The sequence below is a fragment of the Amblyomma mixtum genome, chromosome 2, assembly GCF_055824585.1.
Source record: "Amblyomma mixtum isolate Tamu chromosome 2, ASM5582458v1, whole genome shotgun sequence".
Classification (NCBI taxonomy): Eukaryota; Metazoa; Arthropoda; class Arachnida; order Ixodida; family Ixodidae; genus Amblyomma; species Amblyomma mixtum.
In genome coordinates, this window is record NC_143013.1 from 50,025,776 (window position 1) to 50,050,202 (window position 24,427).

The 24,427-nt window shown below is 45.5% G+C and overlaps 2 protein-coding genes across 2 annotated transcripts; one reads left to right on the forward strand and one right to left on the reverse strand.

Moving 5' to 3' along the window:
- Positions 1-857: 857 nt before the first annotated feature.
- On the reverse strand, positions 858-8,821 carry RpS23 (ribosomal protein S23). The gene is made up of 4 exons (XM_089571566.1): positions 8,773-8,821; positions 8,236-8,395; positions 6,637-6,757; positions 858-1,030 (listed from the first exon to the last, which is right to left on the reverse strand). The coding sequence occupies exons 1-4, from the start codon at positions 8,774-8,776 to the stop codon at positions 884-886; spliced, it is 432 nt and encodes a 143-aa protein (XP_089427692.1). The 5' UTR covers positions 8,777-8,821; the 3' UTR covers positions 858-883.
- Positions 8,822-8,982: 161 nt separating this feature from the next.
- Positions 8,983-23,563, forward strand: mRpL17 (mitochondrial ribosomal protein L17). Its single transcript, XM_089571565.1, has 4 exons — positions 8,983-9,205; positions 10,165-10,236; positions 15,090-15,258; positions 23,294-23,563. The coding sequence occupies exons 1-4, from the start codon at positions 9,014-9,016 to the stop codon at positions 23,509-23,511; spliced, it is 651 nt and encodes a 216-aa protein (XP_089427691.1). The 5' UTR covers positions 8,983-9,013; the 3' UTR covers positions 23,512-23,563.
- Positions 23,564-24,427: the final 864 nt, after the last annotated feature.

Here is a 24,427-nt window from a genome sequence, read left to right on the forward strand (position 1 = left end):
AGCAAGTTTGTGCGGCAACAAAATACGCATTTGTTACGTTTACCTGTAGCTGGCAGAGTACCCTAGTCTCTGGAAATTTATGCTAGAAAAAAACAGTAAATGCATGCAGTTTCCTTGTGCAGTTAGTCAGTGATAGAGACCAGTGTATTTCATATTCTTGCCTTTCTTAGGTTACAACAATGCAGTTCTTAATGCAGGGTTTTTATTTGTAAAAGATGGTGATTCATTTAAGCAGGTCAACTACAATTTGTCCTCAGTGCTCTTTCAAGACATAGCAAGAACTTTTAGTCATTAGCAAATCAAAAAACTCTGAAGGCATCCCATTAGCATTAACCCAGCGTTCTGGCTCTCTAGTACATAAATCATTCAGCACAGAGCTTTTTCAACAGCATACAGGTATATACTATTCAAAGCCTGCCTGAACCTCAAGATGCTTTCCGTGAAAACACACAGGCACCCAATTCTTGCACCTGGCTCAGCTTTCCAGAGTGCACACCTGAAGTGAATGTACTAGCTGCTACAGCAAACTTGTTACACCACATGTTAGTTAGTTATCATGCGCCAAACACTAATGCGGGATGAAATGGAATGTGTCCATTGTAAGATACAGTACATTTTTTTTCCAAGTTCTTTGAGATGCGAACAAGAGATTAAAATGTGAGTAACTGTGAGCTCATCACCACACATTTCACACACAGGTTTGTCTTTTTTTTGTTAATAAGAAGCTATGGGTGATGTGTGTGTGACCTATGCGTAAACGATATACTTTGAATAAAATGCCGTCACACCACGTGGTGCAGAGGCAGAGAGCCCTTTGACACGGAACAGGAAGTAGCCACAAGTGATGGTGGGCTGTGTGTGGGGTGAATGTGGTTTTATTTCCCTAGGAACGTGGGCGCTCCTTCTTCTCCTTGTACAGGGCCAGCAGGGACACATTGGCGACCTTGACCACCTTGAAACGGACACCAGGAATGTCACCCACGGCGTGGCCCTTACGACCGAAGCCTGCCACCAGGACCTCGTCGTTCTCCTGCATAGTCCGACAAAAAGGCCCCCACATGACTCCTGCTCCAAGCTTTTGGCTTGTAAGCTAACACGCTTGCTAGAGCCAGCATAGGGCACCAATGTCAACCTTCATAAAAAAAAAAAGGTAGCCGAGGTCTCGTCACGGCTACACAATTCTTGGCAATTTCTCTAGGGTGGTCACGGCATTGGCACAAACCAAACCAAATGTATGAGTTCTGTAAACACCAACACCACAGAGAACTGACCACTGGGTCCGGGCCAAAACCTCAGCGCACCATGCGGCACCCGTCGACACAGGATTTTAGAGCCACAACTTGCAATGCAGACAAGCGCTCGGCTGAGAGGGCAGTCATGATGCTTACCATAATACCGTAGTGCTAGCATTGCCTAATATACCACAGTGGGTTTGGTTCATGGTCACAGAGGTACGTAGCTATAGACAAAAACTGTCCTTGCGGTTACCGCAGTCAGCTGTGCTAGAACACTTGTGCAGATCTCGTAAATTTGCACAACAACCCGACAGTTGGCAGGCACACCGAAAAGCCATACAAATATAATAGCACTAAAAGGCGTCTTAGCAGAGGATTGTGTGCCCATTACGAAGGCAGCTCCATAACCTGATGCAGCGCTGCACATTAGTCTTGCAGCAATCTCAAATGACATGCTGCGCAAATAAATCCCAATGAATGGACTGAAGTGATCCCTGAAAACATCAAATGCTAAAAATGCTTCATGCTCAATCAGCTGCAAGCTAATTAACTTCCACTGTGTGAGGCCTCTAAATGCTAATAATGAATTTTAAGGCATGGTCAGAAAGCAACAAGTAAAGAATAAAATGTTGAGAGCAGTTTTTTTGGTACATAGTAATTACTAGTACTTGCACACCCCTGGGAATCTCAGTATTCAAAGAGAGGTTATCTCGTGGCAGTAAGCTCGACAAAATTTGGAAATCGCAATCGGAAAAGCTGATGCCAACATTTCTCACACAGCATACATTTAGCTTTCTACTGCAAACAAAATTGCAGCTCTATGTGCTCTGGGTACTGAAGTACCGAGCCCGCAAAGCTCATAGTAGATAACTTGTATGAGAAAAGTACACGAAACCAGCAGCATAACTTGCATGTTTACAATCCAAAATGGCTAATAACCACCAGCAATGAAGCCCGACTGCTTGCTGGCGTCCAAGTGAAGCTTCTTGTGTGCTCCCTGAACACTTTCAGCCACAGCATGTTTACGAGCAGTGCACCCTGCACTGGTATTCAGGCCAAGTCCTCAAGACTCTGCAGTTCTTTCGTTGTATTCATTGAAATATGTCACTGCCTCAGCCACGGCAACTTGCACGGTGTACAATGATGCATGGCGCTCCTCGAGTGCTGAAGCCCATATCGAAGAGTAGACTCACTACCATTCTGCATTTTGGTGCAAGGAGCTTCCTTTCCGATAAGTGCGCATAGACAGGCCGCAATGCTCCCCTTGGCATGCATGCTGCATTCTGCGGGCACCAAGAGTCTGGTCCTGATGGGCACAGAGTCTCAGGCCTCATTATTGGAAGTTTAGTTAATGGTTTATGGCTGTTTAACGTCCCAAAGCGACTCAGGCTATGAGGGATGCCGTAGTGAAGGTATCCGGAAATTTCGACCACCTGGGGTTCCTTATCGTGCACTGACACAGCACAGTACACGGGCCTCTAGAATTTCTCCTCCAACGAAATTCGACCGCCACAGCCGGGATCGAACCCACGTCTTTTGGGTCAGCAGCAGAGTGCCATAACCACTGTGGCGGCTGGAAGTAACGCTAAGGTATGACGACAACATAGCCTTCTGTGTGGCCTCAACATCTCCTTTGTGGGATTTCAATGCTCCAGCATAATTTGCCCTTGGTCACCATATTTTCGGTAAGGGTACCTTTGTCTCCGAGGTGTTTTCCGTCCCCTCGTGCTGAGACATCAAATTCTGCACGGCTTTGCCCGTGCATCCTGTACCTTGATATTACTATGCACATCTGCCACTTGCAAAGCAAGAAAAGCAACAGCTGCTGCCACCAAACAGCATGATTGTACAGTTAAACCTGGATATAACAAACTTCCATGTAGCCAATTCCTCAATATTATGAAGTATCTCAATTCCCCAAAGCCGCCCCCAATGAAGCGTGTGCATTTGCAAACTGCAACTGCACGCAACGAAGGCGCTGCATCAGTCAACCTTGATAAAACTAAACTTGCCATGCCGACCATTCATTAAAAAGAGCTGTGTAGCTTCAAATATGGTCGAATCATGAGAGTTTTACGATGATAAAAAGCGAATCTCCACAGAAGGAACATTTGCAATCCTAATGAGTGAACAGTGCCATGCACCAGCACGATCGGCGCCCCTCCACAGCAAACGCAGCAGCCTCCACAGCTTTCGCAGCATAACACCAAGTGGCACTACATACAGCAGCTCACGTCCAAAAACAACACAAAACGACAGGACGCAGCAAAGAACACATGGAACAAGCAGTGCGCATCCATCACCACCGCTCGGTTGCTCACGCAGTTCAGGAGCTGAGATGCGCAGTGGGAGCGGGGACAGCAGTGTGTGCCAGCAACCGAGCCGGAGTCTGTTCTAAGGTCTCCGAAAAACGGCCAGACCACAACAATTTTTTTTTTTTAACAGGAGCATAGCATGCCTCTCCTACTCTTCTAATCCCGCACGCCGTAGCGTCATGCGAACCACGGCCGAGACAGTGACGACTGCTGCCGCACTCACGTTATCACTGCAATCGCGAAATACCTGTCCATATTTACGACTCCAAGTAATGGGGGGTTTACTGTGTGAATGCGGTTGCCCAATTACATTACATCCAGGTTTACCTGTACACTGAAGGCCATTCTTCTTCAGAGGTCTTTCAAATGAAAAAGTATAAGGGCAGCCTCCAATTCCATTTCCCTGGCCTTTATGTCAGTGCTTCGTTAACATAGGTGGCCAGCCCTCCAGGCTAGGTAGTACGAGTCATCTTCCTTTAGACACTGCTCACACCCAGCACCAAAGTTACACAAAACAATGTACTCAAGCATTAGACCTGTGAACAGTTCAATGACTGTGCCCACACATACGCACGAGTGGCCGCAGGTCGTCCATGCGCCACCATACGATACACTGATGTTGCCAGTATCGCTCAAGCTCAGCTCACTGTAGAGTTCCTGAGCAGACAGTGTTAACTTTGCCGTCACTTCTTCAGCTGCAGGTGTCAACTTCCTTTTCACACAGTCTTGCCAAGTTGTGGTATGGAGATCGCAGTGCAGTATGCGCACTGTTGAAAAAATGTATCAACGGCACTTTGCTAGTTCCCAGTTCTCTGCATGGCCCGTGCACCAAGCACATTCATTGTTGAGGCATTCACTTACTTTCGCTCCAAAGGTACTGAAATGTACACAATTCCATGTTTAAAATTTAATGGCCTGGACATACAACAGTCTTCTACTACCAGATTTCTAGGTGTGACATTCCACGAAAATCTCCTATGGAATGCTCACATCCACACCCTTAGAACTGATCTCTCTCGTGCCTTAGGCATCTTAAACAGACTTAGGTGCTACCTACCAGCTTCTATCAAACGACTGGTGTATTACTCCCTTATACATTCACGTTTTTGCTATTGCTCTCTTGTGTGGCAAACCATGACGAAAACAAATTTAGATTCCCTACTATCAATACAAAAAAGAGCAATACGCGCTATCAGTAACTTAGAGCTGTCCTCTAGTTGTGCGCCCTACTATAGATCGCATGGAATACTCCAAATGCCTCAGCTCTACAAATACAGACTAAGCCTCGAAGTTTACCGCCAATACCGTTTGGATAAATCTACCTTTGAAACAAAATGCCAGGAAAAAAGTGTGTACGATTTAAGAAAGAGCATCATAGTCAAGCCCCGAGCTCGAACAAACTATGGACATCAAAGATTAAGCTGTCAGATAGCAGATTTATTAAACAACTATCCCGTCATTCATGACCTATTAACCGAAAATCTTTCATTAAGCAGGTTTAAGAAAACACTGAAGGGATTATTCTTAAAGGAAGACTAGTGTGTTATGTTTTCATGTTTTTCTTCTTGTCTTCAATTTTATGTTTCATGTGCTTCAAGTTCGATAGTTTACATGTATTTTATGTTTGGAAGTGTTTTGTTAACATGCATTGCTAGTAGAAGTTGCTGCACTTATTCTTGTACTCCGTTCCTGTACATGTTCTTGCACTGTAAAAAAAAATATTATAAGGGGGTTGGGGGATACAGTTTCATCTAGGTCATTTCTCTGCATGTAAACTCTGTTGAAACTCTGCATGAGTGTCAAACCGCTGCTTGCCACAGGGTGGCGTGACCTCATCAGGCACTTTTCCGCCTTTTGTCACGTCCCCCAAGACAATAGTTTTGTATTATTGTCTTGAATAAAAAATGATTGATTGATTGATCAGCACATACCTGAAGCGAGCTTTGTAAGGGTAACCGCGGTTTACACATGCAAGAACAAGTTTCTCAAACACTATCGCTGCCACTCATTTTACATTCAGCAAGTTTCAGCAACTGGTTTAGCCAGGCTAAGGATCTTGAAGCATGCCTTGTCAAGTGGACAGCCCGCCGCACTGCTGTTATAAGCAAAACAACCCAACTTCCCCTTTGCTGCTGCCATTACTGCAAGTTCTTGCAGTTTTTATAACCTTGTTTTGCTGCACATCTGAGGGCTGCAGCATCACAATGTCTTAGTGGAAGTGGCCGCTATCTGTTACCCACGCCAGGGAGCCTGCCAGCCCCTACTTCAATCTAAGCAGCTTCACTGACTCAATCATTCAGTGCAGGAGTTTCGTCTTTCTTGGCCGAGATTATCAATTGTTACCTCTTCTTGCCAAACTTATGCCATGAAAGGACCTTGCGCATTAAACCAGGCATCAATGCATATTTTTCTCGCAACACATAGTCCAGCACAAAGCGTTGCGTCTTCGCAGCTTGAGTGCCCCATGCATATAATGCCAGACAGCTCCACCAATTGGGTAATGCCCTACTGTTAAGTGCACTCAGCAGCCAATAGGGTTGCAAATTTGACCTTGTTTTTTTCTCAACATTCACTGGGCAAAAGGTAGCAGCAGGGACAGAAAATTTAAGACAAAAGGAAGACCTTTCAAGCAAGACCAGGAATGCAATTGCAATGGTGTGCACGAAATGGCAACTCACATTGCGGAAAACAGCCAATCCGACATAGATTTCGGCTTGAGTACAGTTGACAGATTATATTAACTGGTATTACACTAAAGAACCAATCTTAGAGGCGAGAAACTTGGCAGACAGATAGGTGCCGAATATGAAAATGTCTCCTCTGTCGTCCTTTACTGCCAGCATGCCCATAATATTGAGCACCAATGCTTCTAACTGCTCTTGGCTTTAGGGTGGCTGAGCACAAAAAGCGACGCCTGGAATTTGGGCTGTCACACAGTGCGACGTGGTGCCAATTATGACATCACTGCGTGGACCCATTATGATGCAAACAAACCTGAAGTGACTTGTTTTTTTCTTTCATACTTGTAACAGCAGGAAAGGACCCCTTCTGCAACACACAGCAAACGAAATGCAAAGGCCACCCACCTCAATGTAGTTGAGGCAACCGTCCCGGGGCACGAAGGCTGTGATCTTCTTGCCGTTCTTGATCAGCTGTACTCGGACACACTTCCGGATGGCAGAGTTGGGCTGCTTGGCTTCAACACCACTGCACAGGGGAGCAACAAAAGTCACCTCATTCGCCACTCCGCTGCTGAGGGAAAGAGGACATCTGTCAAGGCATGCGGTTAAGCGAGAAAAACACGTTGGGACTTCCATCTCATGCAAAAAGCCATGGCGGGCTCTCGCACTCTGGCCGTTTCGCAGCAGTCACAACTACAGCCCCCACGCCCAATGCGCTATCAGCAAAAAAATTCTCTAGGGCACATGAGCAGCAACTAAAACACCTAACTTTGTTAGCGCCTCATGGTTCGAATGCCGCTTCAATACACCCAGATGGTTTTTCATGCATCCTGGAGATTTGTGTCGACAGCATAATGATGCTGCATGCCATGCAGCATCATTACTGGCCCAGTTTTCTCTGCACGCAATGTTTACAGATTTATGGGGTTTAACGTCCCAAAGCTACCTGGGCTATAAGGGATGCCGTAGTAGAGGGCTGCAGAAAATTTTGACCACCTGTGGCTAAGTTCAGTGACATTGCACTGAAAATGGGTCTGTGCAATACAGTCGCTAGACTGGGTGTTCAGTGCTGCTAACAGAAAAGGAGCACTCGTGCCAGCGACATCATACGCTTCAACTGTCAGAACTGCAGCAACAAAGCTTCAGTTATCCAATGACTGGCTTGGGCCATTCACAAGCACGGAGGTCTCCCAGGTGGTCTTAAATGTGCCCCGGAACTCTTATTCAAAAGAGGCAAGCACCCAACGAGGTCTTGCAACGCATTCAACAAAGCACTGTTGCTGTACCTAGCATTGCTATTTGGAGTAGTGTCAAGGCTACACTATTGTGGCACTATGCTGTTTTGAGCCTGCAGTACACCTAGCAGTTCACTGCACTACCATTACCAGTTATCAGAGCGAATGGTAACAAACACAACCAGTCCAATGTAAGCTGCAACGCACAAGATGTGGCAGGTGCTCAGTTCACAAAGCTTTTAGTTTATGGGGGCTTTAACGTCCCAAAGCGACTCAGGCTATGAGGGACGCCGTAGTGAAGGGCTCCAGAAATTTCGACTACCTAAGGTACTTTAACGTGCACTGAACAAAGTACGCTGAGAGGTTGTGCAATCAGGCGCTCCATGTGAAGGTCCATTAATTTACTATAAAGTGCAAACCTCAGTTGGCTCACTACGGGCGTGTTGAAAGTCCCATTGCGCGCAATAGTACTATTCAAAACCACGAGGAACAGGAAGGGAGGGAAGACATGGTAAGTTCGATTGATCCGCAATGCTGAACGAATCATTTAACGTTCATTTCATGAGAATGCAGCACGCACAGACGGAACACAACGATGAGACGCACAACACAGAATTGAATACATATCAACTAGCCCAGATGGCTATTCTAGTACAGAATCATTTAACGTGCTGCGCTCAGTAGTTCATTTAGCACTCAGCCATCGCATCCGCAGCAACCACCGAGCGGTGCTCAATCACACCACCACCGGGCGTCTGTGGCCACTCACACTTTCTCGAGCACGATGCCCTTGGCGTGAGAGGCGCCTCCAAAAGGGTTGGCCTTCCAGCGGGTGCCCAGGTGAGCCTTCTTGTAATCCTTGTCGTGCCACCGCTGGTCACGGCGGTGGCTACGGTGCTTGCGCGCCGTCCGCAATCCACGAGGCTTGCCTGGACACGCATGCCACAGTCAGTATGTCGGCCTCAAGTTCCCGAGAAATACAACCACGGCAATCGCCAAGGTTTGGCGAAGTAAACGAGCTCCATCAATACGGCAGTGCGCAAATTTTATTCTATCAACAGGCAGAACGCACAGTACTGGCGCCAGACACCACAGACTTTCACGTTGCACGTGTAATGACTCCGCCATGTCGGTCCGCCGCATGAAGGCAGTTCGCCAGCGGCTTTCACAGTGCGTAATACTCGTTGGCTGAGCTTGTTCGTTATAAAGTTAGGAACAGCAAACACTGCTCTTGCTTATTTGGTAAATGTGAGTAAATTTATTCATTAGTAAGCTTTATATTACGACAAATATTGAGAGCACTTACCCATGACTGTGTGAACCCTAGGCGACAAAAAACGAAAAAGGAGGTCCGCATCAAATGCTTCTCGAAAAAAGACAAAAAGTAAACTTAATTATAATTTACTACAAACAAATATTTCGTCTTTTAAAATTATTTGTGTTATTTTTATAAGTTTATTACTTTTATTGTTAATTATTTTTGTTATAAAGTTTTTATTAACCTGCGGGACCTTAATGGCCGCTGCCTGTGCGCAAGAAGAGCGAGCATGGCCGACGCAACGCGGCTCATTCCGACGTTGAAACACGTCGTCACACACAGACATCGCAGATTGACAACGGTGAAAGGATCCGTTGGTCGCGTAGAGAAAATAAGGGCCACGTTAACGGCTCTTTTCAAGCATGAAAGGATTGAGCTCAACCATCCCCGAGCGGACGAAGTGCGGGGATATGCCGAGCGGGTGAGCATGCAGACTCCGGGTAGAGTGTACTACTCCGGGTTTGGAAGCAGTTCCCAACAGCAGCTTCTGAAAACAATAGCGCGTCAAAAATTATACGTGTCTTAAGTATTCCTAACGCACATTGTGCAACTTCAAGCCGTGTTAATCAGTGCGCTATGTAGTACGTCGTCACGGTGATGGAGATAGCGTAAGGAATGCGGCAGAGAATGCTCGTGCGGTTGCTTCACCGTTTTTTACTGGCCTGATGCTTTCAAAATTTCGCCTGATCATCGATCATTTCGCAGTGATCGTCACGCTTTCTGTATCGTGGATGTTAAGCCTGCCCAAAGTTGTAGCTTTTCTGGTTCATTTTGTATAAAGAAACTATCGAATAAAAAGAAACGAAAACATGTACTGCCTCGTAACTTATCAAAACAATTCCTGATGCACACGCAATGCTACTTGGCGGACTTTTTTCATATGAAGCTTCAGTAGTGAGTCCAGCTTTCGACCTGTGTCCTTCTCTGTCGTATTGCGCATTTTTTGTTGGTTTACCAGGCACAGCATAGCGTTCATCTTTGGAGCATTTGCACTTTGGAAAAGTTTGTGCGGCTGGTCAACACTTTCATTTTAGAGGAGCCGACAGCTGTGCATTCCTGAGTCATCACTAACTGTGGCACTGCCTGAAAGGAATCCACGATTAATGGACTTGTTGGCTTCCCTGAGCTAGATTTTTATTCAATGTTCCCACTGAAAGTTCTGAAGAATGTGATTGCATTTATTCGCTATTCTTGAAGTTAAGTAGCCCTGTAATTCGGCAGAGATCTTGAGCAGTCATCTTTAATAGTTATAGCACGCATTGTATGCAGTGTTGTTCTGTTCTCTGTTGAACCACGAGCAAGAGCTAGATGATAGGAAATGGCGTACATTTCTGGTATATTCAAGTGCTTGATGCCAACCTATTCATTTCGCACCCTCAGCTGATACAAGATGCCATCCGTTACGGCGACTGCCACACACGGACCATGGAGCTTGCAGACTTCTGGATAAACGTATGTGGCTTCATTTGTCAGCATGCGGTTTTTGTCAAAGTTTTTTGCAACCTCTGCATCTCGGTTTGCAACCACGCTAGCACAGATCGGACAGCCTCCCACATCTACCATCTTAAAAGGGTCGAGCATCTGCTGTTCTGAAGCTCACATGTGCTTCCACATTGATCAATTCAAGATTATCAGTGCAGTACTTGACGTGCGGCTTTCGAGGTCAAATGCGGACCTAGCGAGTGTAATTAATTGTCCGGCAGAATCTTCTAGCTGGAACAGGGGGGTCCACTCAGCATTTCAATGCAGCTAAGCAACGCACAGTTTTGGTGTCCTGTGGGAGAGAAAGTGCCCCAGCAGCAGTTGTAGAGGATGTGCTCTGAATAGGTTCGTTTTTGTTCATTGAGCTTCACAGAACAAAACTGGCAGGGGCATGGGCCACTGATCTTTGACCTTGCTTCTGTGTGGCCAGTTTACCAAACGAGCCCAGGAAACAAGTGGGATGCAGTGACAGTAAAGATAATTGAAGGGTACAGCTTGGGAGATATTGAAACGCATGTTTCTGATGCTGCCATTTTTGTACTCCAGCTGGATTACACATTATCTTGTAATAGGTTCTGTAGATGGCAAGCTCCTTCCTGCTGCCACTGCTTCATTGGTGTTGCGCATGTACATGTGGTCCGCATGTGATCATATGTTCTACTGTGTATGCCCGCAGCCATTGTAAGGCTTACAGGGCTCTGTCGCAAGAGACACCCATTGTTTTGTGCGCAGTGAAAGCCTCAAGGAGGGAGCATATTTCACCACTATGGCTGCATTGTATTGGGTGCAATATAGCACAGGAGCTCTGAATGCCAATGCCTCCTGGGCCACATGTTGATATAGATGCCGCTCGCAGTACAGCTCATTCTCTTTGTGTGATAATTGGTGTCATGCCTTTACGCTAAAGGGGTACATGATGAAGGGCATCATGTAGAAATAAGCATATCTTTCTGCACTTAAAGGTGCACTGAAGAGGATTCTGAACTTGTCTTTTTGCCGCGGGAACTCTATCTACACGTTCCTAGCATTCTTAGAAACAGTGACTTATTGCCCTGTGTGGCCGATTTCCCCAATTAAATCGAATTAACGTCCGGCTCCCTTTTTTTTTTTAATTCTCCCTCGTATGGTGGGCGGAGTTGACCAACGCGTGGAGCGCCTTTCACCCAGTCCCATGGAGGCTTTGCTTTCGCTTTATTTTGTTTTTTAGGTTTCCATGAATAAATAGTTTCATTCGCAGATAATATAGCCGCAAAATAAGCCCGAAGAAATAAAAATACGCGCGGACTATTTGCTACTACGGACTACTACGTATTACTCCGCCGATGGCAGAGCAGCAAGCCGCCACGGGACTGGGTGAAAGGCGCTCCACGCGTTGGTCGACTCCGCCCACCGTACGAGGGAGAATTTTAAAAAAAGGCGGGAGCCGGGCGTTAATTCGATTTAATTAGGGAAATCGGCCACACAGGGCAATAAATCGCTGTTTCTAAGAAAGCTCGGAACGTGTAGATCGAGTTCCCGCGGCAAAAAGACAAGTTCAGGTTCCTCTTCAGTGCACCTTTAAAGGGACTGGAGAAGGTTAATAAAAAGAAATGGAAAGAAGTACAGTGTCGCCATCACCGGCCATTTCCGCAAGCATGCTGTAGTGCATCAAAACAGTTTCCCACTTGCGGATCACTGGGGAAAGTTTACACCATCCCTCCTTTAGTAATGGCGATCGCAGAGTCCTTCTCACTCCTGACGTCGCGAGTTTGAATCGGGTGCTAAGAAAAACTTTTGAATCGATTCTTTTCACCAGTACTTTTTGTTCCTGGACAGACATCAACACAGCCGCGAAGAACCACAAAATATGTTTTTGCAAGAGTTGGGTGGAATTTTCTTCAGTGTCTCTTTTAACACTGACATGTTTGCCGTCTTCATTCGCCACCTCTGCCATTAAACATGGGATCAGACGTGACAACGTCTACCTGCAGTTGAGGCGGTGGCTGCTGTGTTCCCCATTGAGCTTTCACCATATTTTTTTTGTCCAGCGGTGGGCACAGTTTGGGTTTTTCCGAAGCGAGCAAGAGGCCCACCTGGCTGTATAACTGCTAGGATTACTTGTGTGTTCTACAAGCAATGAATCTTAAGTAGGGACACTTCTTTAATTTGTGGGAAGCAAAACTTATGGGTCTCCGGTGACATTTATCTTTGCCAAAAGGAATTCCCAAGCTGTGTGCCCATAAAATGTTCTGCATGTGTTTCATTTCTCTGAGAGCTCTTGTTTCAGCCAGAGAAAGCAGGAGGCAGTAGAAAGGGTCCGCAAGTTTTTTGTGGCACTATGCATTCTAGCTGCCAGACACGACTATATACATCTCTAAGTGTGCATAATATGCGACCACTTTGTGCATGGATTGCGGGACTTCATACTGTCTGAGTCACTTCAGGTGCTTGCTAGCCTTGCACTTTCGACTACAGCAGCCAATGTGAGACTTAAAATTTCAGAAGGCTGGAGAAGGAGCTGAAGCCAGGAAACAATGCGTCTTCTGCTACCGCTGCAACCTTAGTTGGCCTTTACTCCAATCTGTTATCTGGCGGGGACACATTCTCTTTTGCTTTCTCCTTTGGATTAGTTAACGTTTACATTTTTAATGCATGAGCACTGGAAATGGAACACATGTGAAAGCAGGTAGTTCTGTGTATAATGTTATTTTCTGCAAAAAAAAAATAAAGTGAAAGGCATAAGTTTGCATTTCTGTATTTCTCAGCATTGGGCTCCTGTTAAAAACAAAGCTTACCCAAACAGACATTTTTCCTGCTCCAAAGTCTGCTCCAAAGCCTGTTCTGAAGTCTCATGGCCATTTCCACCACTGTGAAGGTCATTTTGGTCTTTCAAAAAGGACAGCGCTATTTGCAGTAGAAAGAAGTGTGCCCAGCTGGGGAGCTGTGAGTGAGTGGAAAATTATGAAATTTCCTTTTTTTTTTTCGTGGTTGAACAACGGTAATGCAACAGAGAGAGACAACACACTACCAGTTGCAGCCAGAAAATGGGGTTGCTTATGCATTAACATCACTAAAAAATTGCCATCAGCATTTAACTGAAAGGAAACAAAATTAACACGACACCTAATTTCGTTTACATGTTGGCAGTGTGACAGCATGAACAGCTGTTGATGCCTTCGCGGGAAGTGACATCATTTCCTCTCTGCTGATGTCACTTCCCCGCAGCGAATGGGATTGCTTTGGTCTGGTGATGGGACTTCTGTCCAGGCAATGTGCGAATTTTATGACCGACAACGCATTTTGGCCCTAGGGGGCTTCTAATGCTATTGCATTAAAATATAATTCCCCAGTGCCACTTAATATGTATGTGATGCAAAGGTAATGGGCTGTACCAAGAGGAAACAAATTCAAGCACATTAGTTGGTATTACACCCAAATATTCAGTCTGTGAGGAGTTGGTTTATGGGGGCTTAACGTCCCAAAGTAACTCAGGCTATGAAGGATGCCGCAGTAAAGGGCTTTGGAAATCGAAATGCGGCCACCGGGATTGAACCTGCATCGTTTGGGTCAGCAGCCAAGTGCCATAACCACTGAGCCACTGCAACTGCGCCATGAGGAATTATATTGAACAACACTGATTATCATATTGACTCATAGAATATGAATTAAATTGTAAATGTCAAATATGTCAAATTAACCCTTTCACTGCCACTCCCGAGATAACTCGGGCTACCACATTAGTACACCCCCTGCCTCTCCTGAGTTAACTCGTTTTGGCTTTTTAACTCGCCCCCTGCTGCTCCCGATAATACTTGTGTACAAAAAAAAACGATGCTTACAAGTATCGCCATCTATGGAGAAGCCCCATAAATTCATAAATCTTGTAGGGTAAATTTTACACAACAGATGGCGCGCATGTTTCCACATCCGAGTACCTAGCTTCGTTTTGGTTTCAGCACAGCAGCCATGTGAGGCAGTGTGTCTCCACTTGTCCGCACTTTGACGGACGAAGAAATTCAAAACTGCTTATGAATTCAGAGTCGAATGAGAATGCGGAAGGAGCCCACCTAAGTGCCTTGTCGAGTGATGACAGTGATGAAGACCCCCTGCCACCGAAAACTCTGCGTAAGAAGAGGAAATCCGACGGGCCAGATTGGTGCTGGAAGATTTGATTCAGTACAACTAATGTCTATAGGGTTATCCTGAATAAACATGTCTGCATGTCCTGCAGAGCATTTTAGTGTGTTACTAGCAAAAAATTTCCAGGAAACTAACCTGCAAAAAAAAACCCGGCAGGGTGTGTGCAGCTGTGAGTAACAATACCTGGCAGTGAAAGGGTGAAATGTCGGATATGTGCTACCTGTAGTGCTTGAACATCCTCGACTTAAGCTGGTATGAAGAATGACCGAACATCCAGAAAGGGGCAGACCCTTTACGTATATGTTCTAACACTTCGTCAGTGATACAGTGATAAAAATTTTACAGCGTGTTTTTATTTGATACAAACCATTGGTTTACATATTTCACCTTCAGATAGGCAAGCCATCATTACCATCGTATGCACAGTGTTTAGTCTTTTCTTTTGTGTCTCTGCCCAGTCTTTTGGCAAATTGTGCTTCTGGAGCAGTCACTGTCTCGGACGTCTGGAGCTTGGTTCTGACATTTTCATGCAGTTGAAGCCTTGCCTGTGTGTTACAGCAGATTCATAGGCAGGTGCCCACAGAGCAAGGAGCACTTTTTTTTTTCCTTTTTTGTCTCTCTGTAATGTATTTTTTTTCTGCTAACTTTTGCTGCAGTTGATGATACTCAGAATCACCATGCTCTCATTCGTTCTGGGGTCACAGGAGAAGCAGTTGGTGCACAAGCTGTTCAAGGTGCTGGCGCCGCGCTTTGCCACCTACCAGGGCGCATACACTCGGGTTCACGTCCTCCAAACGCCCTTCAGAGAGGTCTACGACACCCCAGAGCCGGGGCCCTACTACAAGTACAACTGGGTCTGCCTGGAGCTCAAAGGTGGGTGCCCCGTGCCTTGGCAGGCTGACAAACCCAACTCTGAACAACCGCACAGTGCTGGTAAAAGAGTGAGAAGGGGGATTTTATGCTGTGCCTGCGTTTCTTACCATTTCCTCCTTTCATCACTGCACTCCTTTTTTTTATGGGAAAGCTGTAGATGTATGAGAAACGTTCTGCGAGAGAAGCTGTGCTGTCACGATATGTGATTCAGTTCAGTTCAGTTCAGTTTTATTCCTTAAAGGCCCCCTTTTCAAGGGTCTTACATAAGGGGTGGGAATACACTTGAAAATGTGAAAAAACAGCAATGATTGATTAATATTGAAGATGATTTGTTACACGCGCCTGAAAAACAGATGGCAATGCGATGACGACGATGTCATAGGGAAGGCTGTTCCAGTCTGAAGCTGTTCGAGAAAAGAGCAAGCAGAAAAAGTAGTAGTGTGCGATGGTGGGCGTACAACTTGCAATGGGTGACTGGTGCTGTGAGATATGTGTGCTGCGGCTGTGATGTACGGTGCTTGATTCAGAGAAGAATAAAAGAACTCGTGAAAAAGAGCGAGGCTAGCGATGTGGCGATGAAATGAAAGGAGTGGCAATCCGGATTTTACTTTCAAAGTTGAAACACTGGTGTCGTACGGGTATGAGGAATGAATGAACCGGACGGCACGATTTTGAACAGATTCCAATGTAATGATTAGATATGCTTGATGTGGGTTCCAGATGGCAGATGCATATTCTAATTTCAGTCTTACCAATAATTTTTACACGAGCAGCTTTACCTCAGTTGGGGCAAGACGGAGGTGACGCTTAAAGGTGCACTGAAGACGAATCTGAACTCGTCTTTTTGCCGTGGGAACTCGATCTACACGTTCCGAGCATTCTTAGAAACTTCGACTTATTGCCCTGCGTGGCCGATTTCCCTAACTAAATTGAAATAACATCCGGCTCCCGCTTCATTTTTTTAATTCTCCCCGTACGATGGGCAGAGTCGACCAACGCATGGAGTGCCTTTCAGCCAGCTCCGTGGAGGCTTTGCTTTCACTTTATTTTGTTTTTTAGGTTTCCGTGAATAAATAGTTTCATTCGCAGATAATATAGCCGCAAAATAAGCCCGCAGAAATAAAAATACGCGCGGACTATTTGCTTCTACGGACTACTACATATTACTCCGCCGATGGCAGAGCGGCAAGCCGCCACGAGACTGGGTGAAAGGCACTCCACGCGTTGGTCGACTCCGCCCACCGTACGGGGAGAATTAAAAAAAAAAAAAAGGCGGGAGCCGGGCATTAATTCCATTTAATTAGGGAAATCGGCCTCACAGGGCAATAAATCGCAGTTTCTAAGAATGCTTGGAACGTATAGATTGAGTTCTTACGGCAAAAAGACGAGTTCAGATTCCTCTTCAGTGCACCTTTAAGGAAACTTAAGGAAGAGACTTCTTTGTTCTTCGCTGGCAAGCGAGAATGCCATGCAAGTGAGTCGGGGTGTGACTGCTCTCATGTGGTGGAACGAAGTCACGTCTGTGCCTCCAAGGGAGAATGGAAGAGCCTGGAAGTAGTGAGATTAGCCTGTTTTATTGTTCTATAATATTCGGTTCTGTAATATTCCGCACAGGTTGACCACTCTGGTTGCAACCAAACGTGTGGAATGTGATGCAAAGGGCACCGGAAAACCGAAACAAAGACAGGCAGCAAACAAGCTCCTGTTCATTCGTTTCACGCATGTCGCGGTTTCATGCACGAACGCGTGGTTTCAGATTTGGAGCGCCAAAGACGCTGCGACATGCCTGATTTTATGTATCTCGCCATTTATTGCCTCGTCGATCGCTCCACAACAGACGCTAACACAGCTGCTACTGAAGCCTTCGAGGTCAGCCATTACGAGCAACAGCAGGGTACAAATGTTGGAGGTCATGCAGCTATTTGTCGTCACCATGCCGCCGTAGAGAGAGTCCCTCTTCCCCGTTTATCCAGCCCTGCACCTCTCGCGCCAATTTTATCCTCCATGTCTTCTCCAAAGAGGTGGCACAGCCTCACGGGAACATTGCTTGGTTTGCCACAGGGCCAGGCTACCTAGGCAGGGTGACACGTATTTCAAATTATCAGCAGCATCACCCATTCACGTTCAAATTAATGTGCGATATTTTGCATAGACTCCAATGGAGCTTGGGCGGACCTAGTTGTACAGTTCGAATTATCCAACAATTTGAATTAGTGAGCTTTCACTAACTGCATGTTGCATGCAAGGCAAGCTACAATTTATCGTCTCTCTTCCAAGCAACGAAAACTGCATTTGCAAACCTCTGCACTTGTACTCTTGGCATCTGTGCCAATTGCTTTCTTTGCAGTGTTTGTCTTTCCTTATGCAGTGCAACATGGCTACAGAAACTCACAGTGGCACTGCGAAGTTTGTGTTGATAACTTGGTCGGTCTGTGTCAGCCAGGTTTTTCTTTGTCAGTGTACAGCTGGACAAAAAGCCTCACCCACTGTTCTCCTGCCATCTTTCTTTTTTGTGTCAGCCATAGCCACTCATCCCAAGAAACTTGCTAGTCTCATCTTTCCACGTGACTTTTACATGTACAGGGAGTTGAATCTTTTTTTTTTCTCTCCATTGGAATCCACTCTGTTACTATAACTCATTCATTGCCATGCCTGTTCAAATCTACCGATTTTGATCGACACCAGGAAATGATCCATCTGGGAAATGACGAAATCGGAGCTATTTTTCGATATGCAGCGTCGTCTAGCGTGTTACAAAAGAACTCTGGTTCAGTTTCAGATTTGGCTTTTCTTTTTTTTTATTAGCCATGGGAGGAAATATTTTTAAGGGGGGACACTGGTCTTGAAAAGAAAATTTTATTAATTTAGTCATAGTTATGAAATTTTCAGGGCACATGTATTTTTGTGCGCTGATTCTAGATATGTCATTTAATTTTATGTAAAGCAATTCCTTGAGCACTTATGACTAAATTTTATTAATTTAGTCATAGTTATGAAATTTTCAGGGCACATGTATTTTTGTGCGCTGATTCTAGATATGTCATTTAATTTTATGTAAAGCAATTCCTTGAGCACTTATGCACTTTTTATGCAAGTATTTTGCAGAGAATTTTGAAGAAAATTTGCTGCAGGAAACTCGCTGAAATGTATGCCATTGGGTTCTCTTGACACCAAGGAATACAAAAAGGGTAAAATTATCATCCTGGCTCTCATAGAACTTGAGTAATAGGGTACTGAAGCTGCCACTTCAGGAACAGGAATACAAACTTTCCTTCTAATTTCTGAAGCGACAACTTCAAAACTCTATAACTCAAGTTCTATGATAGGCAGGAAGACAATTTCACCCTTATTGTATTTCTTGGTGTCAAGAGAACCAAATGGCATACATTTCAGCGAGTTTCCCGCAGCAAATTTTCTTCAAAGCTCTCCGCAAAATACTAGCATAAAAAGTGCATAAGTGCTCAAGGAATTGTTTACATAAAATTAAATGACATATTTAGAATCAGCACACAAAGATACATATTCCCTGAAGATTTCGTAACTGTGATTTCATTAAAGGTGCACTGAAGAGGAATCTGAACTCGTCGTTTTGCCGCGGGAACTCAATCTACACGTTCCGAGCATTCTTAGAAACCTCCATTTATTGCCCTGTGTGGCCGATTTCCCTAATTAAATCGAATTAACACGCGGCTCCCGCCTTTTTTTTTTAATTCTGCCTCGTACGGTGGGCGGAGTCGACCAACGCGGGGAGTGCCTTTCACCCAGTCCCGTGGCGGCTTGCCGTTCTGCCATCGGCGGAGTAATACGTAGTAGTCCGTAGAAGCAAATAGTCCGCGCGTAGTTTTATTTCTGCGGCCTTATTTTGCGGTTATATTATCTGCAAATGAAACTATTTATTCGCGGAAACCTAAAAACAAAATGAAGCGAAAGCAAAGCCTCCACGGAGCTGGCTGAAAGGCACTCCCCGCGTTGGTCGGCTCCGCCCACCGTACGAGGCAGAATTCAAAAACAATGCGAGAGCCGGTCGTTAATTCGATTTAATTAGGGAAATCGGCCACACAGGGCAATAAGTCGAAGTTTCTAAGAATGCTCGGAACGTGTAGATTGAGTTCCCGCGGCAAAAAGACGAGTTCAGATTCCTCTTCAGTGCACCTTTAATAAAAATTTTTTTTTCAAGACCAGTGTCCTCCCTTAAATTGCCTTCACAACTTCTAATCGTGGAGCCATCACAGCGAGGGTGGTGTCCAAGGTTGCATCCTCATCTCGCAGCGACCTTGCTTGTTAGCAGCCCTGTTCTCGTGATTCCGCCGCACCAACATGACTTTGTACTGGATGCAAACGGCAGCGAAGTGTGAAAAGATAAAATTCCATTTGTCTTGGTTTTAGTTCGGACAGTAATGACTGCTGCAGCCTGTCCAGACCATTGCCAGGTGCCCGTCCGTAACTTTGCATGTTCTGCTACGATGTTCTGAACGATGGGCATGTTCTGATAGCTGAGGCAACCTTTTCATTACTCTGTGGTGTAGCCCAAAGCGCTTTCTGCAATCATTTGGTATCTTTTTGTTCTGACCAGAAAGTTCAGCATGAGTGGAACACTTGTGTCTGACATAATAACGTATAAAATGTATATTCTAGAATTTTATGCTCCCATTTTCTGACTATATGTATAATTTTTTGCAAATTTTTGTACGAATCACTCAAATATTTTTCTTCGTAAGCAATTTGTAGCTTTTTATTTTTTTTTATGTTATTAAAAGGTTTGGTTTATGGGGTTTAACGTCCCAAAGCGACTCAGGCTATTAGAGGCACGGGAGTGAAGGGCTCCGGAAATTTCGACCACCTGGGGTTCTTTAACGTCCGCTGACAACGCACAGTACACAGGCCTCTAGAATTTCGCCTCCATCGAAATTCCACCACCGCGGCCGGGATCAAACCCGCGCCTTTCTGGTCAGCAGCCGAATGCCATAACCACTGAGTCACCGTGGCGGCCTCTATTAGCTACACCGTGATGTGCTGCAGTAAAGCAAGATTTTTAAATTTATGCCTGAAAAAACTTTTTTTTACGCACAGGGCCCTAAAATTGCCTGCTTTCCCATGGTAAGGAAAGAGTTAGCAGAGATTATCGATCTGCATCACCTGCGAAACCCCATTGTTTTTCTCTGAAGGGACGCTGGGGACAAATATAAGTTGGCTCGTGCTATAGATCGTTATATTATGACAACAAAGATGCTACTTCAGCTGAAAAATGGAACTTCTGTAAGTTAGAGAAGGCGAGAAAATAAAGTACAGGTGTCACCGTCACCAGCCGATTTTGAAAGTGACCACAAACCCCATTTTACTTGCATTTTACTTTCACTGTTCATTTCGAAGTGGTGATTGCAAATTATTTTTTAGTGCATACTTCACGAGTTTGAAATGAGTGGCGAGAAAGTCGTTAATTGTAATTTTCTGAGTAATAAGTGCGTTTTTCTGCAGGAGAAACGTGTAGTAGAGCTTCCGCTTTCAGGAGGTGCTATATTCGATACCCAGAGCCGCCGGTCCTAGTGGTTTAAAAAAATGAACGCAAGATTTCCCCCGGCCTGGTGCTAAGTTGTTAATGCGGTAGCATTCAGTCTGTTGTCTCGCAAAAAAACTTTCGTCTTCTCTGTCACGATATTTCGTGATTGGTTAAGAGAGAGGTAACATGTGCTTGTGACGTCATTGCAATCTGCCCATCGGATTGTCAGCAAACTGCCCACTGTTGCCAAGTTCAGTGCAGTTCAATACAGTGGCGCTGTGCATGAGCCGTACGGGAGCTTGGGGACATCAATTTGCATCATTACTGAACATCATTACTGCATCAGTAATGGCACGAGGACTCCCAACTATCTGTAGGCACAACTGTGAGGGTCGTGAGGTTATCATCACCATGTGACCACCAGTGGGCCAATCGTAGGGCACTGCCAAATTTGAAAATTTGTGGACCCCTAAAATTTGGAAGTTGGCCCACCCCCAGAAATTCCAAAGGACCCCCAAAATTTTGGAAGTAGGCCAACACCGGAAAGTGGATTGAGGTGGATTAGTGGGTTGGATTAGTATAAATCTCATGGTAATCCAAAGGAAGGTACTGGAACTTTCTAGAAGGTGATGACTCATGCATGCCATATAAGGGCAATGGAACCGGCTCCAACCACAGTTTTGGTGGGAGGATCACAAGAAGAACGTTAGACGCACATTGTAGACACCATAGCATGCAACCAAAATGCTATTGCGTTTCTTCTTCTTTAAGAATGTGGTTAAAATGGCCCTCAATCTTTCTGGGCTGAAATTCTTTGGAAAAGGATCTTGGACCATATACTAGTCCAAGCTTACCAAACAAGAGTCATAGTATTTTACTCGGAACAAAAATTAGATGGAGTAGTCCTTAGTGTCGCTTTCATTTCTGCTGGGATATCATTGGCAAGAATTCGTTCTCTGATCCACACTGCTGTCTTTCTGCCTCTTAAAGGTGCAATGAAGAGGAATCTGAACTCGTCTTTTTGCCGCGGGAACTCAATCTACACGTTCCGAGTATTCTTAGAAAATTCAATTTATTGCCCTGCGTGGCCGATTTCCCTAATTAAATCAAATTAACGTCCGGCTTCCACCTTTTTTTTTTTTTTTTTTAATTGTCCCTGTACGGTGGGCGGAGTAGACCAACGCGTGGAGTGCATTTCACCCAGTCCCGTGGCGGCTTGCCACTCTGCCATCGGTGGAGTAATGCGTAGTAATCTGTATAAGCAAATAGTCCGCGCGTATTTTTATTTCTGCGGGCTTATTTTGCGGCTATATTATCTGCGAATGAAACTATTTACTCACGGAAACCTAAAAAACAAAATAAAACGAAAGCAAAGCCTCCACGAAGCTGGCCGACCAACCACGTGTTGGTCGACTCCACCCACCGTACGGGGAGAATTCAAAAAATAAAGGCGGGAGCCTGTTGTTAATTCGATTTAATTAGGGAAATCGGCCGCACAGGGCAATAAGTCGAAGTTTCTACGAATACTCGGAACGTGTAGATCGAGTTCCCGCAGCAAAAAGATGAGTTCAGATTCCTCTGCAGTGTACCTTTAAGAAGACACCTTTTAACCAGAGCAAGTCCTGCTCATGGCCTTTACAGTACCTGCTCCAATGACTGAGTGGTTGGGGCATTCACCTGCTGAGCCCAAATACGCGGTATCAAGTCTTAGTCGCAGCTTCGATATTTCTGTGGAGGCAAAATGCAACAAATGCTCGTGTCCTATACAATGTCTGCACTTGTTAAAGAACCTCAGGTGGTCAGATTAATCTCAAGCCTTCGGTAGCCAGAGCCATGCCTCTTTCTCTCCCTACCGTCTTTCACTCCCTTTTTCATTCCTTCCCCTCACTGTGGTTGAGGTGTCCACCAAATATAGCTACACATATAAGTGTCCATCAAGAGTGATTGGTTTGGTTTATTGGGGTTTAACGTCTCAAAGCGACTCAGGCTGTGAGGGACGCTGTAGTGAAGGCTCCGGAAATTTCGACCGCCTGGGGTTCTTTAACGTGCACTGGTATCGCATAGTACACGGGCCTCTAGAATTTCGCCTCCATCGAAATTCGACTGCTGTGGCCGGGATTGAACCCACGTCTTTTGGGCCAGCAGCCGAGCGCCATAACCACTGAGCCACCGCAGCGGGGCCCGTCAAGAGTGAGACAGTTACTGCCAGTGCCTTTCCTTCGCACATGACCATTTTTTTTTTTATCATAGTAGTATTAAAATGACATCTTAGTTGAAATCAAGAAGAAATGGACATGGATACGGTATGTAAATGCAAAGGTAAGATAACTGACACTCCGGTTAGGGTAGCGAAATGGGTTTCAACGGAAGGCAAGGGAGTCAGGTGGGTGGATGAGATTAGGAAGTTTGTGGTGATGTGGTAGCCGCAGCTGGTACAGGACCAAAGACAGGGATATGGGAGAGGCCATTGTGCCGCAGTGGACATAGTTAGATGATGGTCACAATGATGCATAGAGTGCAATGAAATTGTTGTTGCAGGCAATCCGTACCCTCCAGTTCCGGGTATGGTGGCGCCCAACCCACACTTCATTCCCAATATGCTGCTGTCGGAGGCGCGCAAGGAGATTCACCGGATGCAGTTCCCCGAAAAGGTCGCACCCCCGCCGGCCCCGGAACCTGGCACTGTGCTCGTGACACAGCGTTCGGCCTCTAGGCCCCCTCCTGTCCACGGTGCCGGGACAGGTCCTAGCAAGTAGTTTGTAGTGATACAGTGTAAATAAAATGCGATAGTGATCAGTCCTTATCATCAATTCAGAAAGTGTTGTGTCATTGACTGCTGTGATGCACGATGGGTGAGTCAGTAACTTGAATGTCTGCACACGTCATGTTATGTGGGGCTTACTAACATCCCAGAGCTGCATGTGGTCTATGAATATGCCATAGTGGAGCACTCGAGATTAGTTACAACCACCTGAGGCTCTTTAATATGCAATGGCATCGCACAGCACACAGGTGTCTTTAGCATTTTGCCTCCTGTCAAAATGCGGCCTTGGGCTCTGTGGCCGACCACCGTAATCACTGAGCCACTGTGGCAGGTGGGTGCCACCGCATGGCTCGATGGTTATGGTGCTCAGCTGCTGACCTGAAAGACGTGAGTTCGATCCCGGCCGCAGCTATTGAATTTCGAGCCGAAATTCTAGAGGTCCGTGTACTGTGCGACGTCGGTGCACATTAAAGAACCCCAGGTGGTCAAAATTTTCAGAGCCCTTCACTAAGGCGTCCCTCATAGCATTAGTCGCTTTGGGACGTTAAACCCCCAGAAACAATAAACTACGGCTGAACAATTCATCTGAATGTAGTGCTGCAGTTAAATAGCGTTGATATGTTACCTGAAAAAAGTAAAAAATTAGGATGCTAGAAAGCTTTTTCTGAGCCTTCCCCGTCCTTTGATTTTCATGTGGTCAGATGCAAATTAAGTTAAACCATAGCACGACACACTGTTTACTCACATGTGCCGCTTCTGTACTGCTGATTATACGTGACCTCGAGTTGAGCGAATGGTTGGTTAGCAGCATTTACTTTACTAATTCTCTCTGTGGCGTTAAGTGCTTCTCGCAGGGTGGTCTCGGGTCTTGTATGTCTGATCGTGGCTACTGTCGCATGGGGGTACTG